The sequence below is a fragment of the Anabrus simplex genome, chromosome 4, assembly GCF_040414725.1.
Source record: "Anabrus simplex isolate iqAnaSimp1 chromosome 4, ASM4041472v1, whole genome shotgun sequence".
NCBI lineage: Eukaryota > Metazoa > Arthropoda > Insecta > Orthoptera > Tettigoniidae > Anabrus > Anabrus simplex.
The window spans coordinates 222,077,112-222,095,990 of NC_090268.1; the positions used below are offsets into that span (position 1 = coordinate 222,077,112).

At 39.6% G+C, this 18,879-nt stretch overlaps 1 protein-coding gene across 5 annotated transcripts in view; it reads right to left on the reverse strand.

The window, feature by feature from the left end:
- LOC136871792 (carnitine O-acetyltransferase) overlaps window positions 1–18,879 on the reverse strand; it is a 219,798-nt gene that overhangs the window by 70,216 nt on the left and 130,703 nt on the right. For all 5 annotated transcript variants that reach the window (XM_067145382.2, XM_067145385.2, XM_067145384.2 and 2 more), the window contains exons 9-10: window positions 17,670–17,770; window positions 5,818–5,937 (exon numbers count right to left, since the gene is read on the reverse strand). In XM_067145382.2, coding sequence (XP_067001483.2) covers window positions 5,818–5,937; window positions 17,670–17,770 — 221 coding nt within the window. The remainder of the gene's footprint in view (window positions 1–5,817; window positions 5,938–17,669; window positions 17,771–18,879) is intronic.

Genomic DNA, 18,879 nt, shown 5'->3' on the forward strand with positions numbered 1-18,879 from the left:
TTTTACACCATCAGTGTATTAGTTTAACAAAATATTAACTGTTTTAATAATCCATGTGTACGGTATAACTTTCTTTATTATTATTATTATTATTATTATTATTATTATTATTATTATTATTATTATTATTATTATTATATGTAAATATATAATATATAATAATTATATAATAATAATAATAAATAATATAATAATAATAATAATAATAATAATAATAATAATAATAATAACGACGACGCTGTTAAATATTCAACTCCAACACAACCGATAGTTATGATTTTCTGAACAGGGTATCTATATATTTGTAGATATTTTCTTCATAGAAAATGGTTTAAGTAATGGAACAAGCATATTGAATAATTTCTTAATTATCCTAGCTCCTATGTACTCCCTGCATATCCCACTGTATACAAAGTTAGTTTGCCTTACGTAGAGACGAACCAGAAAGGACGAAAGCATAATCTGTGAACGGCGCGTGATACAGCTCCAGTATATATATTGTGTCACGAGACCTCCAGCGGGTCTCACCGTCCAGAAGTAAAGAGTTGGCGTGACCCGCCGGCGGGTCTCATAGTCGCCAACGTGTTAAAGTGTTGATCCAAAAAAAAATGTGTTTTTCAAATGCGGTCATTAAGCTACTTTTATTTACATATTTAATAATGCTAAGGTCCGGATCAATCGTAGTAAACTGTGGCCAGAATCCCTCATATGGTTGCTCATAGCCGAGTATTTTTTATGCTTTAAGGCATTATAATGTTCCAAATATCTAGTTCTAAAACTACGGCCAGTTTGACCGATATAAGAAAATTCACACTGGGTGCACTTAAGTATATACCAGAATTAGAAAACTTGTCCTGAGAAGCATTTACAGAGTTGGAATTTAAAAATATGTTCCGATTAGTGTTGCGGGTTCGGTAGGCGATTCTGATATCGTGCTTCTTTAACGGGTTAGTAATGCTGTATAAGCTGGGTTAGTGAAGGTGGCAATTTTTATTATTTTGGACTTAAACTTGTGACATTTTTCGATTTTATTTGACCAATAATCTTATTGATCATGTCAAGTTTAAAGCCGTTAAGTTTTGCTGGTTCTTTTATGTATTCAAATTCCTTTTTCCAATTAGAAGTAGATAGTGGAACATTTAATACTTGATAAACTTGCTTGTTTTTGAGACTGAGGATGTAAAGACTCGCTCCTTATTGTCAAAGGAGCAGCGGAGGGCTTTCTGTAAATTTGAAAAATGAAATTATCATTCACTCTGGTCAAGTTTAGGTCCAAGAAATTCAAAGACTTGTTGACCTCGTTCTCCTTAGTGAACCTGATATTGCTGTCAAGGCCGTTAAGCATCAATAACACGTTATCACTATTATTATGGTGTGTGTCAATGACGGCAATTGTTTCATCGATGTATCTTAGCCAAAGCTGTAAACCATTGATTTTATTCATTATCTTATTAGTCTCCAGGTTATCCACAAAAATGTTTGCAAGAATTCCAGATATCGGGTCGCCCATCGTTAGTCCCTTCTGATGTATTTCGTTATTAAATGTAAAAAAATTGTTGTTTAAGACAAATTTTAACAAATTGATCAATTCATCCATTTCACATTTACTTATAGTGTTCTGTTTCAAGAGGTTAGTTTCTATTATACTAATGGTTTCATTTACTGGTATACTTGTATACATATTAGTGACATCATAGAAACCATAACATGATTGTCATGCAACTTAAATTTAGAAAGTTTATTGCAAAAAATATATTGAATTCTTAATGTAGGCTTCATTATTGAATTTATAATGATTACTTAAAAAGCGGTGTAGAAATTTTAATACCTTATAGGTGGGACTATTTCGACTGTTTATAATAGGGCGCATTGGTACTTCTTTTTTTAATTTCAACTACAATTTTTATTATCTGATATCCAATACGGTTCACAATGAGATTTTCTATTAACCTATTAATTCCTTTCTTTTTCCGGACTGAACCAGGAATTAAAATTTCATTTTTGGTTCAGATCAATTTGGCCTTCAAATTTGATCTCTTTGCCCCCTCAGGAACTGCCTGAACATTCATCTTCATGATACATTCATTTGTCAATTGTGATTTTCAATTGTTCTAATACTGCACTTTTTCACTTATTTCTCTTCACATTTGTTTTTTAATGTCAACTGTTCTGCATCTTCATATATCAAGCATACGTTTACAATACTGATCCTCAAGCTATTTATTCTTCTTCTCTTCAAAATTTAAAAGCTTTTAAAACAAAGTGCGACAGTCACGTGTTATACTGCTCCATATGAACTTACGTCTGGTGAAAAAACTGTATCTTCTACATTACTGGTTATTTATCTGTGCATTTTTTAATTCTATTTTTAAGTGATCGGCTGATGATGACCTGGAATTTGGGGACGAAGCCGGTACCATTTATGATCAACTAGTGATGTGTAACCTACATTCCTAAGTTTGCATGTATTGGAAAGGTGGAACCATTACATAATTTTATTCATTTTAATGTGCCACTATTTAATGTTTTGTACAGAGGATTTTATGTTTTTGATACATATTTAGTGCATTATATTTAGTAAAATTAATAGAAAGGTCAATATTAGGACATGCAAAGATGCATGAAATTGTTTTGTGCAGTCACAAATAGAAATAGAAGACACTTTCTCTGCAGAAGTATTTAGAGGGAATGTGAAGGCGAACAAAGGCTTTCTGAAGCATACTTTTTTAAACAGTTCCAACATTACGGACAATCACTGACAAAGCAGAAGACACTCAATGAAACACGACAATGCAGCCAAGTCGCAACATTCAAAATAAGGAAGCTACAGAAACAAGCAATCGAGGCATACAGAAGTTGCTTGAAATCAAACTACCTGAATTCAACAAAGATTTTATGGAATGGTTCTTCTTCAAGAACAGCTTTGAAGTGACCATCCATTATAATAATGAACATACAAAAGAAACTATACCTGACAGGCGTGGTTCAGGGTGAAGCACGAAATGTGATCCAAGGATTTACAATTTCTGAGGAAAATACATAAATGCCTGAAAATTGCTCTTGCAACGGATGATCACAAAGACACATTTAAAGCAAAGCAAAGTCATCTCCGTACAGGCCATTAAGGCCCTTGGAGGGGTGGAAGGTAAAGGCTTCCACTATCCGTAACCTCGACACGTGATGGGGTAGAGTGGTTGGCTCTACGCCTGGCCGCCTTTGCCCCCAGGAATTAACCTGGTACTCATTTTTGGTGTAGGCTGAGTGAACCTCAGGGCCATATGCACCTCCGAAAGTGGAAATCTTGCTTTCTAAATTTTCCGACTTCCTGGTGCAAATACATGTTATAAACAAACTATAACATTTTTGTATTGAAAAGGTGGACCCTTTTAAGTTTTCCTATCTTCCATTCTCAGTTCAATACGGACAAAAATGAAATTCTTAGGTTTAAATTCCTGGTGAGGATTCGAACCCAAGTCCTTCCGGGCGAACCAAGCACGCCTTTACCGCCTCGGCCGGGCAGCCCCTCAAAGATTCACTTACAAGAGTTATTTGAGTTTCCACAGTTTCAAAGCAGAATAAATCTGCATCATTACAGAGTGACTGTCTCAACTGGAGTTCAATATGGAGAAGGACATTCATCTGAAGATCCAAAATTCAAGAAGCCCACAAATATCAAAATGCTTGACTTTATTGGAAAGCAGTGATCAGTCAACCCAGAAATACGTGTAGAACAAGAGCCAGCTTTTCAGCTTTGGGTGGTTTGCAAATGATGAATTTCATATTTGATTCCATATTGACATGACAATTTGTAAACAAACTTCTATGTAAAAATTTACTTCTAATGGTCCATCTATTCAATTCAAATTAAAACTATCCACTAAAAACTAAATGGTATGTATAGTCATATTAAAACCAGAGCGTGTTTCAAGAATCATCTTCAGTTAGTAATTGTATGAGAACATGTTAAATTCATGAAATAAAATATGCTAGACAAGAAAATATGATAAAAAGAAAATTTTTGAACAGAGAGATTAGAGTTTCTTAAAAAACAACATGCTATATTTTATGCAGTATAAAAAATGTAAATTTGGCCAGTAATGAACATTATGAAAATCTTTTGGTGAGAAATGCAGATTCAATGTTGGTTGTAAATCAAATAAAGCTGGAAGGAATTTCTCTTAAGTTTATACGATGGATCTTATTGTCAGGCAGACTGTTTCTAAGTGTATGATAGTCAATAAGGAATGTTGAATATCATACAGTGAAACCTCGTTAGTTCGTTCCTCATTAACACGTTTTCCCGCTTAGCACGTTGTAAATTCGAAGTCCCGATTCTCATCGTATTAAATCTATATAAAAAATTTAAAAAATTCACTTATCGTGTCACGAATTTTTGCTATTACCGCTTAGTACAATCACATTTTCCTTAGACCTGAAGATGTTACTGTATTTGTCATCCCTTCTGAAAGAAATGTGATTTCCAACTTGGGTAAGAGCCGTTGCCACGTTGCGTGATTATGGGAAAACGCCTTCCCGAACTTCAAAGGATAAGTTGCACTTTCGGAAAGCAAGCCGTTAGCGTTAGGAATGTTCAGTTTTGTTTGCCAGTTAGCAGCGAGATTGCTGAATAGCAGAGTGAGCCTGTTTGTGCTTGTATTAGGCATTCCATTCAGAAGGTTATTTTGTATTGAGTGATGCAGTGAAGTGTAGCGAAAATTTGTCGCGTGATACGATAGCCTATATCTGGATTAGGAACATAATCGTTTGAAACTGACTGGCGTGATGCATATTTGTCTTGTGATAGCCAAGTTATGGATATGGAAAATGTTGTGAAAATCCTAATGAAGACAAAATGAAAATCTGTCAGAAAATGGACTGACATAAGCACGCAGAGGTCATGAATGTTGAAACTCGCACCTTCGAGTTTCGACTTGATCACTCAAGTTAGTCAAAGTTTTGTTCGATTGAAAATAGCGGCCAAAGTAATTCCTCGCAGTTGCAAATGGTCGAGTGTAACCTCCAATTCATCGCCTTAGAGTGTGACCACAAAATAATGTTTAACAATCCACTACTCCAGAATAAAAGGCTTCTACTAACATTTGTTTTAGAAAGAGTGTGATCTACAATAATACTCTGATATTTTTGTTGGCCCCTGTGCACGTTTTCATATTTTTTATCTGGTGTTTTTCACACCTTTCTGTGTACCGGTACTTGTTACTTTATAATCATCAGTAGAAAATGTTTTCATATTAGTTCTCTCGTGTTTTCCACGCCTTTTAATACTTTCTTCTCATCTGTAGAAATGATAGATAGGCCTTTAGTTTTCACTGAACCCGCGGATGCAAGACGCAAAATAACCTCATGTCAAAAAAATCATATCTAGTGTTTACATATCCCTGTTGGATAGTTTTTATTCGTATATTCATTAGTACGTTTTCTCGCTTAACACGTTCTTTTTCCTTGTCCCCTGGAGAAACGTCTTAACGAGGTTGTATGTGGTGCTGGTATTATGAATGTTGTCTCTCTCTTTATAAGTCTAGGGAAAAATTAAAAGGAAGTTGAGGAAAGTGATTGGTATACTAGCAAAAAGTTGGGTGAGTGAATGAGGCAAATACTCACTCTACTCCAAACCTCAGAACTGGACTGTCAGGTTGCGTTGATGTTTGAGTGAACACAAGCAGGGGTTTGTCTTGAGCTGTCGACAGGAAATGGCAGTGAAGGGGAAAGGGAAAGAGTCCCAATATACTTTGGCTATCACTATTGTCGTCAGTCCCAATTTTTACTCATGTTAATTCTACACACACATCGTGAACTCACCAGTCAATGTTGGTCTTGGCTGTCTCAATTGTATCCAGAATTTTGGTTGGCACATTGAACGGCAAGTGTTTAGGCTTAGCAAATTCAGAGGCCCCAGCAGGCTTCACTCCTCCTTTATCACTGAAACATCACATGAGTTCATGTTATGATACATATTTCATTTTTAGGCCGTGAAAGTGAAATACTGATTTTTATAATCACAGGAAAAGGACTTGACAGAATTTAATTATCCAGAGAGTGCTCTAGGCTATATGAAGGGAACCAAAACTAGAAAGGTCAAATTTCTCCATTAATATTAATGCAAACTGTAAATTATAAAAGTTGTGTACATTACAATTTCTAATCTTTTATGTTTTATGCATGGAGATACATTTCTCACAAACATCTATCTACAAGATGTATACAACAATTATAGAAAATCCATTTTTCAATCTTTTATGTCCGATACTTTCTTTTTTGCTAGTGGTTTGATGTCGTACACCACAATGAAGGTTTTTGGTGATGCAAGGATGAGGAAGGGCTAGGATTGGGAAGGCAGTGGCCATGGCTTTAATTAAGATAGAGTCACGTGTCGGTAGATTTACTGGCACGTAAAAGAAATTGTGTAGGACAACATTCCGTCACCTCTGCATCTCCGAAAACCATCAAAGTAGTTAGCGGGACGTAAAAAAAAAATTACATTATTATTAACAATTACGCTACAGCCCCAGCATTCGACTGGTGTGAAAATGGAAAACCATAGAAAACCATCTTCAGGGCTGCCATCGGTGGGATTTGAACTCACATCTCCCGAATGCAAGCTCACAGTGACACATTTTTACCACACAAGCTATAATAAATATTGCCGATGTTGTCATTGACTGTTGTGACTCTAAACTGAAAAACTGCAATAAAGTCATCATCCCTTATTGATCATGATAATGATAATAATAATAATAATTGTACCGGGCGGTACACCTCCACGCCGCTAAGTTAAAAAGTGCGCCAATTGAAACTCCTCTGCTGGAGGAAGTCTGAACTTTATCTACGGTATTAATTTTCTACTTTCTCAGAAGATGTCACTACCTGGAAATTTTGGAGTTTTTGAACTGTGTCATTTTCAACGTATTTTTGTTTTGCTTGTAGTAAGAAGTGTGAACTTTCTCTTCTAGAGGACATTACTGAAGATCAACAATAGTGCACCCTAGTGCGGAGTGAAAGAACTGTTTTTTTGGGAGAAATTTTGAATTCAAAAGTTTGTTCTTTGCTAAATTTCTTTCAGTCATTATTTAAGTTGGCAATATTATCCCTTTCTTTCCCCTTGTTTTGTATCTAGCCAATCCCGAATTTCTTGAATTAATTTTACACCAATTAGGTGTTTCTTCTTCATATTGTGTAGGGGTTTTCTTGGTTAGCCAATAAAGTTTTTGTGGGAGGGTGTTCTCATTCCCCAAACGCCTCGAACTTTCCGCGAGAGTATATAAACTGCTGATTTTAGGGTCTCCGGGCCACTTCTGTTCCATCTTTCAGTGTGTAAAGTACATCGCAGGGGGCGGGAAGCGCCTCTTTTGTCGGCAGCGGTCAACAACAAGGTAATGGCCGATTAATAACTTCTTTCTTTGCTAGCTCAGCAGTTTAACTCTCGGGGCGGGTCCGAAGTTGTTCCATTATGTAACCTTCCTTAAAATGTAAAGAAACTTGTATCTATTCTATCTTTTAAACTACATATTGGGATAGAGAGTGCTTAACCCTCTCGAGCTCCCACTCATATTGCTTTGAGGTGAACTTTTTTTTTTTTTTTCTCTACCTATTCTTCTTTAAAGTAATGTAAATTGTTTCCTTCTTAAGTCACCTCTGTAGTATGGGATTAGCCCTTGTATTAGTGGCCTAGAGCCAGATTAGGTTTTAAAAAACAAATGCATTAGGAGAGCAGATCGCCTCCTCTCTAATTGTTATTTTAGAGGTCATGTAATTACCCCTTTTCATTTAATAGACCTCAGTAGGTTGGGTATGTTACCCCTGTGTCTATGTCCTGAGAGGACAACTTGAAGGTGGAGTTTGGTGTGGCCTTTGAGAGGCTTAAAGTTTGAGAGCGTGTGGCTCTTTCTTGAAAATTAAGTGTTGTATGCCTCAAGGAGGCCTTTCTGTGTAATTTGGGGCAAGTGCTCTTGAACATGAATGGGGTTTTCTGCCCCTCTGGTAAAACTTATTTTGGAGTAAAGTTGGGCTAATTGCCCTAGAAGAGTGAAGTCGGGGCGCGAAGCCCAAATCCAGTAAATATTGTAACTACATTTTGTTGCCTTGCTACTCTGTACCTGCCATTCGTGTTATTTCTGAATTTTGGAAAGAAAATATAACCTTGTTAAATTTTACATTAACTTTAATTTCGTAGTTTGAGACCTATTCACACCCGCACCTTCTTTCACCTCTACCTACCACGGAAATCTCCGTAACAAGTGGTAGCAGAGCGTGGTTGAATGGGTCTCTATTTAGCCCCTTTTGACGGCTAAACATTGTTTTGTTCTGAACTCTAACCATTTTCTCAGTTGCTGGAATTTTTTGAGTTTTTCAAAATTGTTCTGTCATCATGCCCGGTCCTCGCGATGTTCTCCATCTTAACTATTTGCGCAAAGAGGAGTTGATCTATGAGTTAACTATCAGAAATGTGCAATCTGGAGGCACGGTTGCGATAGACACCAACAAGCTTAGAGAGTCCCTTGATTTGCCCATTTCCATCCCCAATTTGGGAGAGAAAGAAATTGACGACTCTCTTTCCACGATCACCGAGAATACTACTGGGCTAGCATCGGTAGTTAGTTTTTTTGACGAAAATGATCCTTCTCCTAATCAAATTAAGCGTGTGCAAGCCAGGCTATATCATTTTTCAAATAGAGTTAACGATCTGTTGTCTCTGAAGTTGAATGACGTTCAGAGGAAGGAAGCTAGTACGTTGCTTGAAAGTATTTCTGAATTATCTAGCAAGGTCACTCAATTGTTAACTGGGGAAGTTCCTCCCAAAATTGATCAACCCACCACGATGAATGTAGGTAGCGAGGAAGAGCCTCCTAAGGGAGAAGCCAATAGGATAACCGTTGCCGCTCAAACTATCTCTGCCCCATTGGACAACGAGTCGGAACGACGTGCATCGTTGAGTAATATACGTCCTGAATTAACTTCCTTGCCATTGAAACCTTTACCTACTATGTCACCCGGGTTTAGCAGCTTGCCTCATCCATTGGCAATGTTGCTCAGAGGTATCTCTAAGTTTTCCGTTAATACCACCAGTGACGTAATTTCATTTTTAAGATTTTTAGTTGAATTTCAGGATCATGCTCTTGTGTTTTCTCTTTCTCCATGTCAAATTTTGCATTATCTCTCCCTATGCAATAGGAATTCTCTCAGACAAAATAGTTAGAGCCATTGCCGAGCAATCATCGATTGAAGACTTCCACGCCCACTTGCTAGCTAACTTCATCCCGGCCAGGGCAAGGTCCTCCCTTATTCAGAAGTACTATTATCGGGTACAGCGCTTGGATGAAAACTTGGCAGATTTCATCCAAGATATTAAGTTCTATACTAGGGTGTTTGTTCTTCACTTCCCGGAGGATCAGATTGTACAAGCTATTGTGGAAGGAATTTCACCATCCTATAGGTCATATTTGTGTTTCGCGGCGTGCCCGCAAACCTTCTCTGAACTTGAAGCATTGGCCGTCTCAGCGGAAGGAGTTAGATACGCCGACTCCTTGCGTGTCGCGAAAGAACCCCCTCCCACTTTTAGTAATCTTCGGCCTCCGCCTCGCCGACCAGTCACACCCCGTAAATGTTATGCTTGCGGGTCGCCCGACCATCTGCGCAATAAGTGTCCACTGATCAAGCCGAGTGGGACAAGGAATGGGGCCGGTTCATCACAAGGCTGTTTTAAATGTGGGGCTTTCTCACATATCGCCAAAAATTGCCCAAATTCAAATAGCACCCCCTCCTGCTCAACTTCTGGTGCAAACTCCACCAATGCCAATAATAAAAAATGACTAGTGGCTTCGGCTGAGTCGACTAATCCCTCTTCCCGAGGCTCAGCCCCTGGTAAACAGGTCGTAAATTCAGGGAATGTTCAATCTGCTAATCTATCTTTTGAATGCCCCAAAGAATGTCTTCGGATTGCGGCGGATACCCCCGCACCTGTTCCTTTCCTTAAGATTGAGTTAAATAACGAGCCTATAACAGCTCTATTAGATTCAAGCAGTGTTTGTTCAATTATTTCGGACCAATGGTATTCAAAATTGAAATCTGTTTGTAAGCTTCCTAACTATTGTTTGTCTGCGATCCAATATGTTTCGGCTAATTCCTCTCCATTAGAAATTCTCGGTTGCTTATATGTCAAAATTCGTATTTTTAAATTTACATGGAAAATAAAATTGTTTGTGGCTAAGCACCTGTCTTGCCCCATCATATTGGGAGCTGACTTCATTTCTCACACTGGCCTTGTGCTCGATCTTCAGAGTAGGTCGTGCACATTCAAATTTGCGTCCAATTGTAAAATTCCCTTGTTAAAGTGTAATTCTGTATCATGTTCATCTATTTCGCCTACCCAGGATGAGATGTTGTTAGACCTTAGACATCTACCTGAGGAGCAGGCTGATAGTATTCGTAAATTATGTCAGTCATTTCCAGAGGTGTTCTCTGATACTCTTGGTGTTACTGACCTTATTGAATACAAAATTGAGGTCACGGATTCGATTCCTGTCCGTTTTCCACCTTATAGACTATCTCCACCTAAAATGAAGGCTCTGAAAGAAATCATCGATCAGATGTTGAAGGATGGTATTATTAGGCCCTCTAAGTCGGCGTATTCTTCGCCTATTTTTCTAGTCCCGAAACGCCAAGGAGGCTTCAGGCCTGTCATTGATTATAGGGCTCTCAATCGGAAGGTGGTGTTGCAATCCGTGCCCCTTCCTGACCTTCATTCTTGTTTTTCATGGTTTCGTAAGGCCAAGTTCTTTACTATCTTGGACTTGAATCAGGCCTATAATCAAATTCCCCTAGCGGAAGAGTCTAAACATCTTACAGCGTTTGCCACGGACTGGAATTTATACGAATACAACCGCGTGCCTTTCGGGCTCCCCACGGGAGCAGCTGTACTCACTAGGCCGCTAGATAGGGTCTTCTCCGACATCAAATTTGAGTACTTGTATCACTACTTGGATGATGTCGTCGTATTTTCGGAGACATTTGAAGAACATCTAGATCATCTGCAAGAAGTTCTCAATCGCCTTCGTAAGGCTGGGTTAACTGTCAAGTTGTCCAAGGTTGCCTTCGCTAAGCCCTCTATGTCATTCCTAGGGCATATTGTGTCACCTGATGGTGTTGCAGTCGATCATTCTAGAACACAGGCCATCCGTGATTTTAAACCTCCCAAGGACGTTAAAGGTATCGCCAGGTTCATTGGTATGGTCAATTTCTTCAGGAAGTTTATTCCTAACTTCGCCAATAGAGCGGCGCCCTTGAACCTTCTTCGTAGGAAAGGCATCAAATTCGAGTGGGGACCTTCTCAACAAGCCGCTTTTGAAAATCTTAAATTAGCTCTCTGTAATGCCCCTGTACTTGCTATGCCTGATTTCTCGAAGAAATTCATCGTCCAAACCGACGCGTCGTCGTCAGCAGTAGCTGCAGTCCTTCTTCAAGAGACTGAACTAGGGAGGCGACCCATCGCCTATGCATCTAGGACTCTATCGGCTCAAGAAGCCAAGTATTCTATCTATGAGCTCGAAGGGTTGGCAATCTTATTTGCCTTAGAGAAGTTCCGTCTCTATCTGGAACATGTCAAATTCGACCTGGAGACAGATAATCAAGCCTTAAGCTGGGTCTTAGGTAGGCCGCATCGTACTGGTCGTATAGCCCGTTGGGCCATCCGTATTTCTGCCTTCCAATTCGATGTCCGGCATATCAGAGGTACCGAAAATGTTGTTGCTGATGGACTCAGCCGAATGTTTTCCAACGGGGTCGAGACCCATAATCCGGTCGATAGTTCATCTCCTCCCGAGTCCATGCTATCTGATGTTAATGCCATCTTAACAGATGCTCCCATGCTCTTTAGGGATATCGAGAAATACCAACGTGAAGATCCGACGCTGGCTCCGATAATGGAAACCCTTTCTTCTGGGGAACATGTTGTCCCTTATGTTCTGAGGAATGGTGTTTTATGTTGCCCTTCGAGGCATGATAAGATGATGAAGGTTGTCGTTCCAGCTGTTCTTGTGCCTATGATCTTCAAATATTATCATGAGACCCCATTAGGGGGGCATCTTGGAATCTTTAAAACTCGTGAAAAGATTCGTGAAAGGTTCATCTGGAAGGGTATGGACGGTGAAATCCGTGAACTAGTAAAAGCTTGTAAATCTTGTTTGCTTAGTAAACCAACCATGTCCACCAAGGTAGGCCTTTTGTCTTCGCATCAGGCGTCGCGCCCCATGGAACGCCTGTATATTGATTATGTAGGACCCTTCCCCCAGTCAAAGGGAAATGCCAACAAGTTCATCTTTGTATGCGTAGATGGTTTTAAAAGATTTTCCTGGTTATTTCTGACTAAGCTGGCTACCGCTCAGTCCACCATTAATTGCCTAAATTCTATTTTTGCTTCTTTTGGTCCGTGCCAATATATTGTGTCTGATAATGCTAAGGCGTTCACATCAAATCTTTTTCGTAAATTCTGTTTTGACTTATCCATCTCTCATGTAACTACTTCTGCTTATTACCCTCAACCATCTCTGGCTGAATGGGTTAATCGTAATCTCAGGTCCGCACTTATTGCCTATCATCATGAAGATCATTCCAGGTGGGACACGTCCCTGCATTGGTTAGCTTTTGCTTTGAATTCGGCGGTTCATGAATCACATAAATTTACTCCAGCCTCTTTGATGTTCAAGTTTGTTCCCAACACGCCGCTCTCTAACCTCTGGTCCCTGAGTGACATTCTACCTGAGACAATAGATCCGGACAACATTAAAGATCTTTGGAAGAAGGCTAAAGCCAATCTCACAGTGTCTCATGAAAAGGTTAGGGAAAGGTATGATCGTGGACGGAGACCCACCCCTTTGAAGGTAGGTGACCAAGTAATGGTCAAGAATTTTGTTCCCGCGGGCAAGCTTGCCCCCAGATTCCATGGGCCGTGTGTCATTCTCGATTTCCTTACGCCGGTTACGTTGGTATTGAGTAATCCAGCCACCGAGAGGATATTTAGGGTTCACCTGTCGCAGGTGAAACCAGTGTAAATTTTGTGTCAACTTGCTTATATAATTTGAAAGGAATATGAAGGTTATATTTTTTTTTGAGTTTTCACTTTTGAGGCATTCTTTCCCTTCTATAATATCTTGTTTCATCTGTAAGCATTTTTGTCAAACCTTCCCCGAACCGTTAAACTGCCATTCTGTCCTTACCACGGCCATTACCACGCTCCCGTCTCCTGCTCCACTACACACAGTGGCTCGCATCTGAAATGAATTTCTGCACGCCGCTGGCCCCTCAACCTCTCCACAAAGCCTGTGCCCTCAAAAAATGATGATGGTCCAACAATTCTGCCGCCTAGCTTTAATGTTTCAGTGCCCCCGCAGCCGCGCGGCGCCGTGCTGCGACTGGGTTAGAGGAAGGGCCCCCTCGGCCCCAGCGAGGACGACATGTGCACGGCGAGCCGCAGCCCTCCTCCCGGCCAAGGCTGATGTGCGGCGCACGACCGGCTACTTGCCCGCAGCCTGTATATGTTCACCGCGGGCGCGGCGTGCTTCAACACCACTGCTCCCCTCATAGTGCGGGCGAGCGGTATCTCAGGGTACTTGAGGGGTCCGAGCGGCCGCCTTTGGATGCAAGCTGCAACGGCCGGTCTGGCCATCCAACTTAATCAACATCAACTATATGGACATTCCAGATCAACTTTACTACCTTTTCTTGGGTATTCTACTGCAATATTTGGTGGACTTAGAAAATTTTCCTCAACTTTAAAAACTAAAGTTTTCCTTCTGAATTTCTACAAACATAAAGACTTTACTTCGCCTGTCACAACAAAATTTTGAAACTGAATCAAACCACATTAAGAAAATCCTATAAATACTTCTGCAATTAATCTCCATATCAACATCAAAACTTGAAACTTGTTTCCAAACAAATTGCCAGTGTCACCCCTGGAGGAACTTTTGGGGGGGGAGGTCTGTACCGGGCGGTACACCTCCACGCCGCTAAGTTAAAAAGTGCGCCAATTGAAACTCTTCTGCTGGAGGAAGTCTGAACTTTATCTACGGTATTAATTTTCTACTTTCTCAGAAGATGTCACTACCTGGAAATTTTGGAGTTTTTGAACTGTGTCATTTTCGACGTATTTTTGTTTTGCTTGTAGTAAGAAGTGTGAACTTTCTCTTCTAGAGGACATTACTGAAGATCAACAATAGTGCACCCTAGTGCGGAGTGAAAGAACTGTTTTTTTGGGAGAAATTTTGAATTCAAAAGTTTGTTCTTTGCTAAATTTCTTTCAGTCATTATTTAAGTTGGCAATATTATCCCTTTCATTCCCCTTGTTTTGTATCTAGCCAATCCCGAATTTCTTGAATTAATTTTACACCAATTAGGTGTTTCTTCTTCATATTGTGTAGGGGTTTTCTTGGTTAGCCAATAAAGTTTTTGTGGGAGGGTGTTCTCATTCCCCAAACGCCTCGAACTTTCCGCGAGAGTATATAAACTGCTGATTTTAGGGTCTCCGGGCCACTTCTGTTCCATCTTTCAGTGTGTAAAGTACATCGCAGGGGGCGGGAAGCGCCTCTTTCGTCGGCAGCGGTCAACAACAAGGTAATGGCCGATTAATAACTTCTTTCTTTGCTAGCTCAGCAGTTTAACTCTCGGGGCGGGTCCGAAGTTGTTCCATTATGTAACCTTCCTTAAAATGTAAAGAAACTTGTATCTATTCTATCTTTTAAACTACATATTGGGATAGAGAGTGCTTAACCCTCTCGAGCTCCCACTCATATTGCTTTGAGGTGAACTTTTTTTTTTTTTTCTCTACCTATTCTTCTTTAACGTAATGTAAATTGTTTCCTTCTTAAGTCACCTCTGTAGTATGGGATTAGCCCTTGTATTAGTGGCCTAGAGCCAGATTAGGTTTTAAAAAACAAATGCATTAGGAGAGCAGATCGCCTCCTCTCTAATTGTTATTTTAGAGGTCATGTAATTACCCCTTTTCATTTAATAGACCTCAGTAGGTTGGGTATGTTACCCCTGTGTCTATGTCCTGAGAGGACAACTTGAAGGTGGAGTTTGGTGTGGCCTTTGAGAGGCTTAAAGTTTGAGAGCGTGTGGCTCTTTCTTGAAAATTAAGTGTTGTATGCCTCAAGGAGGCCTTTCTGTGTAATTTGGGGCAAGTGCTCTTGAACATGAATGGGGTTTTCTGCCCCTCTGGTAAAACTTATTTTGGAGTAAAGTTGGGCTAATTGCCCTAGAAGAGTGAAGTCGGGGCGCGAAGCCCAAATCCAGTAAATATTGTAACTACATTTTGTTGCTTTGCTACTCTGTACCTGCCATTCGTGTTATTTCTGAATTTTGGAAAGAAAATATAACCTTGTTAAATTTTACATTAACTTTAATTTCGTAGTTTGAGACCTGTTCACACCCGCACCTTCTTTCACCTCTACCTGCCACGGAAATCTCCGTAACAATAATAATAATAATAATAATAATATTAATAATAATAATAATAATAATAATAATAATTAAAAATGAGAAGAAAAAACAAAGGTACAATCACGTGAAGAATGAGGCAGAAGGGGGGGGGGGATGAAGAATTATAAAAGAGGGGGTTGGCTTTAATCTCATAGAACTGGAAGAAAATAAAACTTATCAACAATGACATCACACGGTCTCTTGCTAGATGCTGTAACTGCCTCGTCATCTTCTAACGCAGTTTCCTCTATAGGCTCTAGCAGCACATACTCCTCATCACAAACAAACAAATTCCACTTGCACAACCATTTTTCTCCGTTGGAGGATGTCTTGAACGTAGCCTGTTGTTTCTGCAAGCTGATAGCTATGTGATCCACCCCCAGACATCCACTTGCTTGCTCGGTCCTACACAGTGAAACATGTAGCTTAGCCACAAGAAATGAACGAGGAAAAGCAGCTGCAAAACTGGCAAGCCACACGTCCTCAGACACTCATAGCACCAACTAAGAGGAGGGTGGGTGGATGGATTTGATTATACCCGTGGTGATTCACATACTTTTGTTCAGTATTGTGTCTATCTTCTTGACATGAAGGCTGTTCATCCAAACTGCAACACAGTACCCAGCTCTACGAAATTTTTCATTATTTTTTTGTTATTAGTTTTACACAGCACCAACAAAGACAGGTCTTATGGCAATGATGATAGAGGACAGGGCTGGAACTTGACTGGAAGCGACCGTGGCCTTAATTAAGGTACAGCCTGGTTTGAAAATGGGAAACAACAGAAAACCATCTCTCAGGGCTGCTGCCATTGGGTTTTGAACCCACTATCTACCGAATACAAGCTTACAGCTATGTGACCAAACCAGGTACCCAACTCACTCTGTGAATACAGTAGAACCCCGATAATTCAAAATTCTGCCAGATTCGAAGAAGCTACAGAAGGTACAGTTTTGCTTGTTATTTAAATTGTTTAGTTCGAAATATGTATAATTCGTATTTTGAAGAACAATGTCGGTCCCATTACCAAAATTGAGACTTAATTCAAAACTGCCTTTACATTATAAAAAAATAGTAATTTACAGAGTAATTTAAATTCAAAATTTCTCCGCGTCATGACAGAACACATCTTCCGGAACGTGCAAGGGTAGCCTTCTGCACTTTGACGCACTCCCGGTGTGTTTACAGTGAGCTTCATTGTTGCTAAGTTTGAGTGAAATCAAAATTCTTTTGTCAGCATTTTAAGGAACGGCACAGTATCATGTAGCAGGCAGTATGCAGAGAAGCAGACTCCGTGAAAACTGGCAATGCCGACGTTTGGCGAAAAAGCGTGGCTCATATAGCCTGATAAATTTGTACGCACCGAACCAATATTGCCAATGTCAATGAAACTGCATTGTTTGTTTTCTTTAATGTCGGGCCCAAACGGACTTGTGGTTTTAAAGGAGAGAAGTGTCAGACTGGGAAATCATACAAGGGTGGGGGTCACTGCATTGTGTTGCAATGCAGACGGAAGCGAGACACTTCCTCCCCTCGTCACAGGAAAGTTCGATAAGCCATGATGTTTTAAGTGCATCGGGCACTTTCCGTGCAACTACAAGGCATCTAAATATGCAAACAGTACAGTAATCCAAAAAAATAAAGCACTTAACCAGCATAACCTCGTCTTTGAATCGTGTTGTTTTTCCTTCCTTTTGTTACGTGAAGTTATGTTTGTCGGTGAGTTATCCAAGTGCAGTATTTGAATACTGTAAATGCTCCTTGTTGCATACATTTTGGACATAGATTTTTCCATGGGATTTAAAAGGTTTAAACTGTGAATCAAGGTTAATTGCATGCAGTAATGGATCTTAGAATATTTTGTGACGCGGCAAGGTTTGGCATTTCTGAATTACGAGTTGGCTGTTCATACCAAATCACGTCATTCGAAGTCCAATTTTTGCATCCCAACGACTTTGAATTAACAAGGTTTTACGGTACATGAATACCAATGCTAACGTATGCAGAAGCTCCTGAAAGTTTGTGAAGAATATTTACGATCACAGCTGTCAGCATCAGCGAGGTGCGGTATACCACTGCCAGAAGAATGAGAAGCAACAATTTTCATTCAGTACTTTTCCCAAATATCTCCCACTTCCTACACAAGAAAGCGTTCATCAATCAAACTGTACTTTACTCACAGCTGTTTCATGATGTGATCCATGAGGTTAGCAATGGGAGGTCCCTCCGCAGGACTATGCTCGTACGTCAGACCCAATTCGCCATCAGAACCGATGATGAACTGTAAAAAAACAAACACTGCAATAACACGCCAATGCAGTGGGCAGGGATTTGTCACACTGAAAGGAATGAGTTCACATAGGTTCATATTACTTATATTCTAAAAGAGGGCATGAAATTTCAAGTCAGAAAGCAGTAACTACACTAAGTACTTTGGTCAGCAGTAAGTATAATTCAACATTCTCACTCAACATATTTACCTATCAGCGTATACACTGGTTACACACTCTTGTTATGCACAGAGAAACGTGAGACCCACTTCTTGCCAACATGTTTAATATTTTGACATCTCACATCTTTTCACACAGCAGGAAGACTAACTGACTCTTGCTCTGTTTTGCACATGAGATACTTCATTATTAATAATTACCCCTTTATCTGTGACAGTTTCTTAATCGCTACAGAAAATGAAATAACACGGAAGACAATGTAATAACTGAACAGTGAACTTGTGAAAAGTATCGCATTTCTTGGAAATTAAATATCGCTCAAAAATGGTTTAGAAGAGACTTTTTTATTAATCATTCAACAAAAAACTGGCAATTACCTTTTACTGCCCATAATCCTATAAGAAAATATACTGTGAACACAACAAAATGTATTCACACTTCACTGTGTAGAATTCTGAGAAAAGAGAAAAATGCCCAACACCTGTCCTCTGCACAATAAATGTTAACAAGAGTTCCCAATTGCTCAAAAATTATGGCAGGATTGGAACTGCTTAAACAGGGAATGATTAGGAGGGTTGATGGGATTATAGACAAGGCTGAAACCAGTCATCTTCAAACTTCATTTAAGCATACAATACAGTCTCTATGGAATTTTACAGTTTGACAGAACAAAAATCAGCAGAGTAGTAAGGAATGGAACTATATCAACAGAAAAAGGAACTGTACAAGTTTTCACCTTAATTCACAAATGGTCAATATTTACACTGCTGGTGACAAGACATCAGTCCTATAATCCAGTTCCTGCCACACATGTCCTAACATATAGAAGTCAATAGAAGCCACTGCTTCAATGATTCTTTGTCAAAGAGCTGGTAAATCCTGTGGCAAAGAAGGAGGGGGGGCATAGACAAGAAAGTCGTGTGGAGTCAGATTGAGTGAC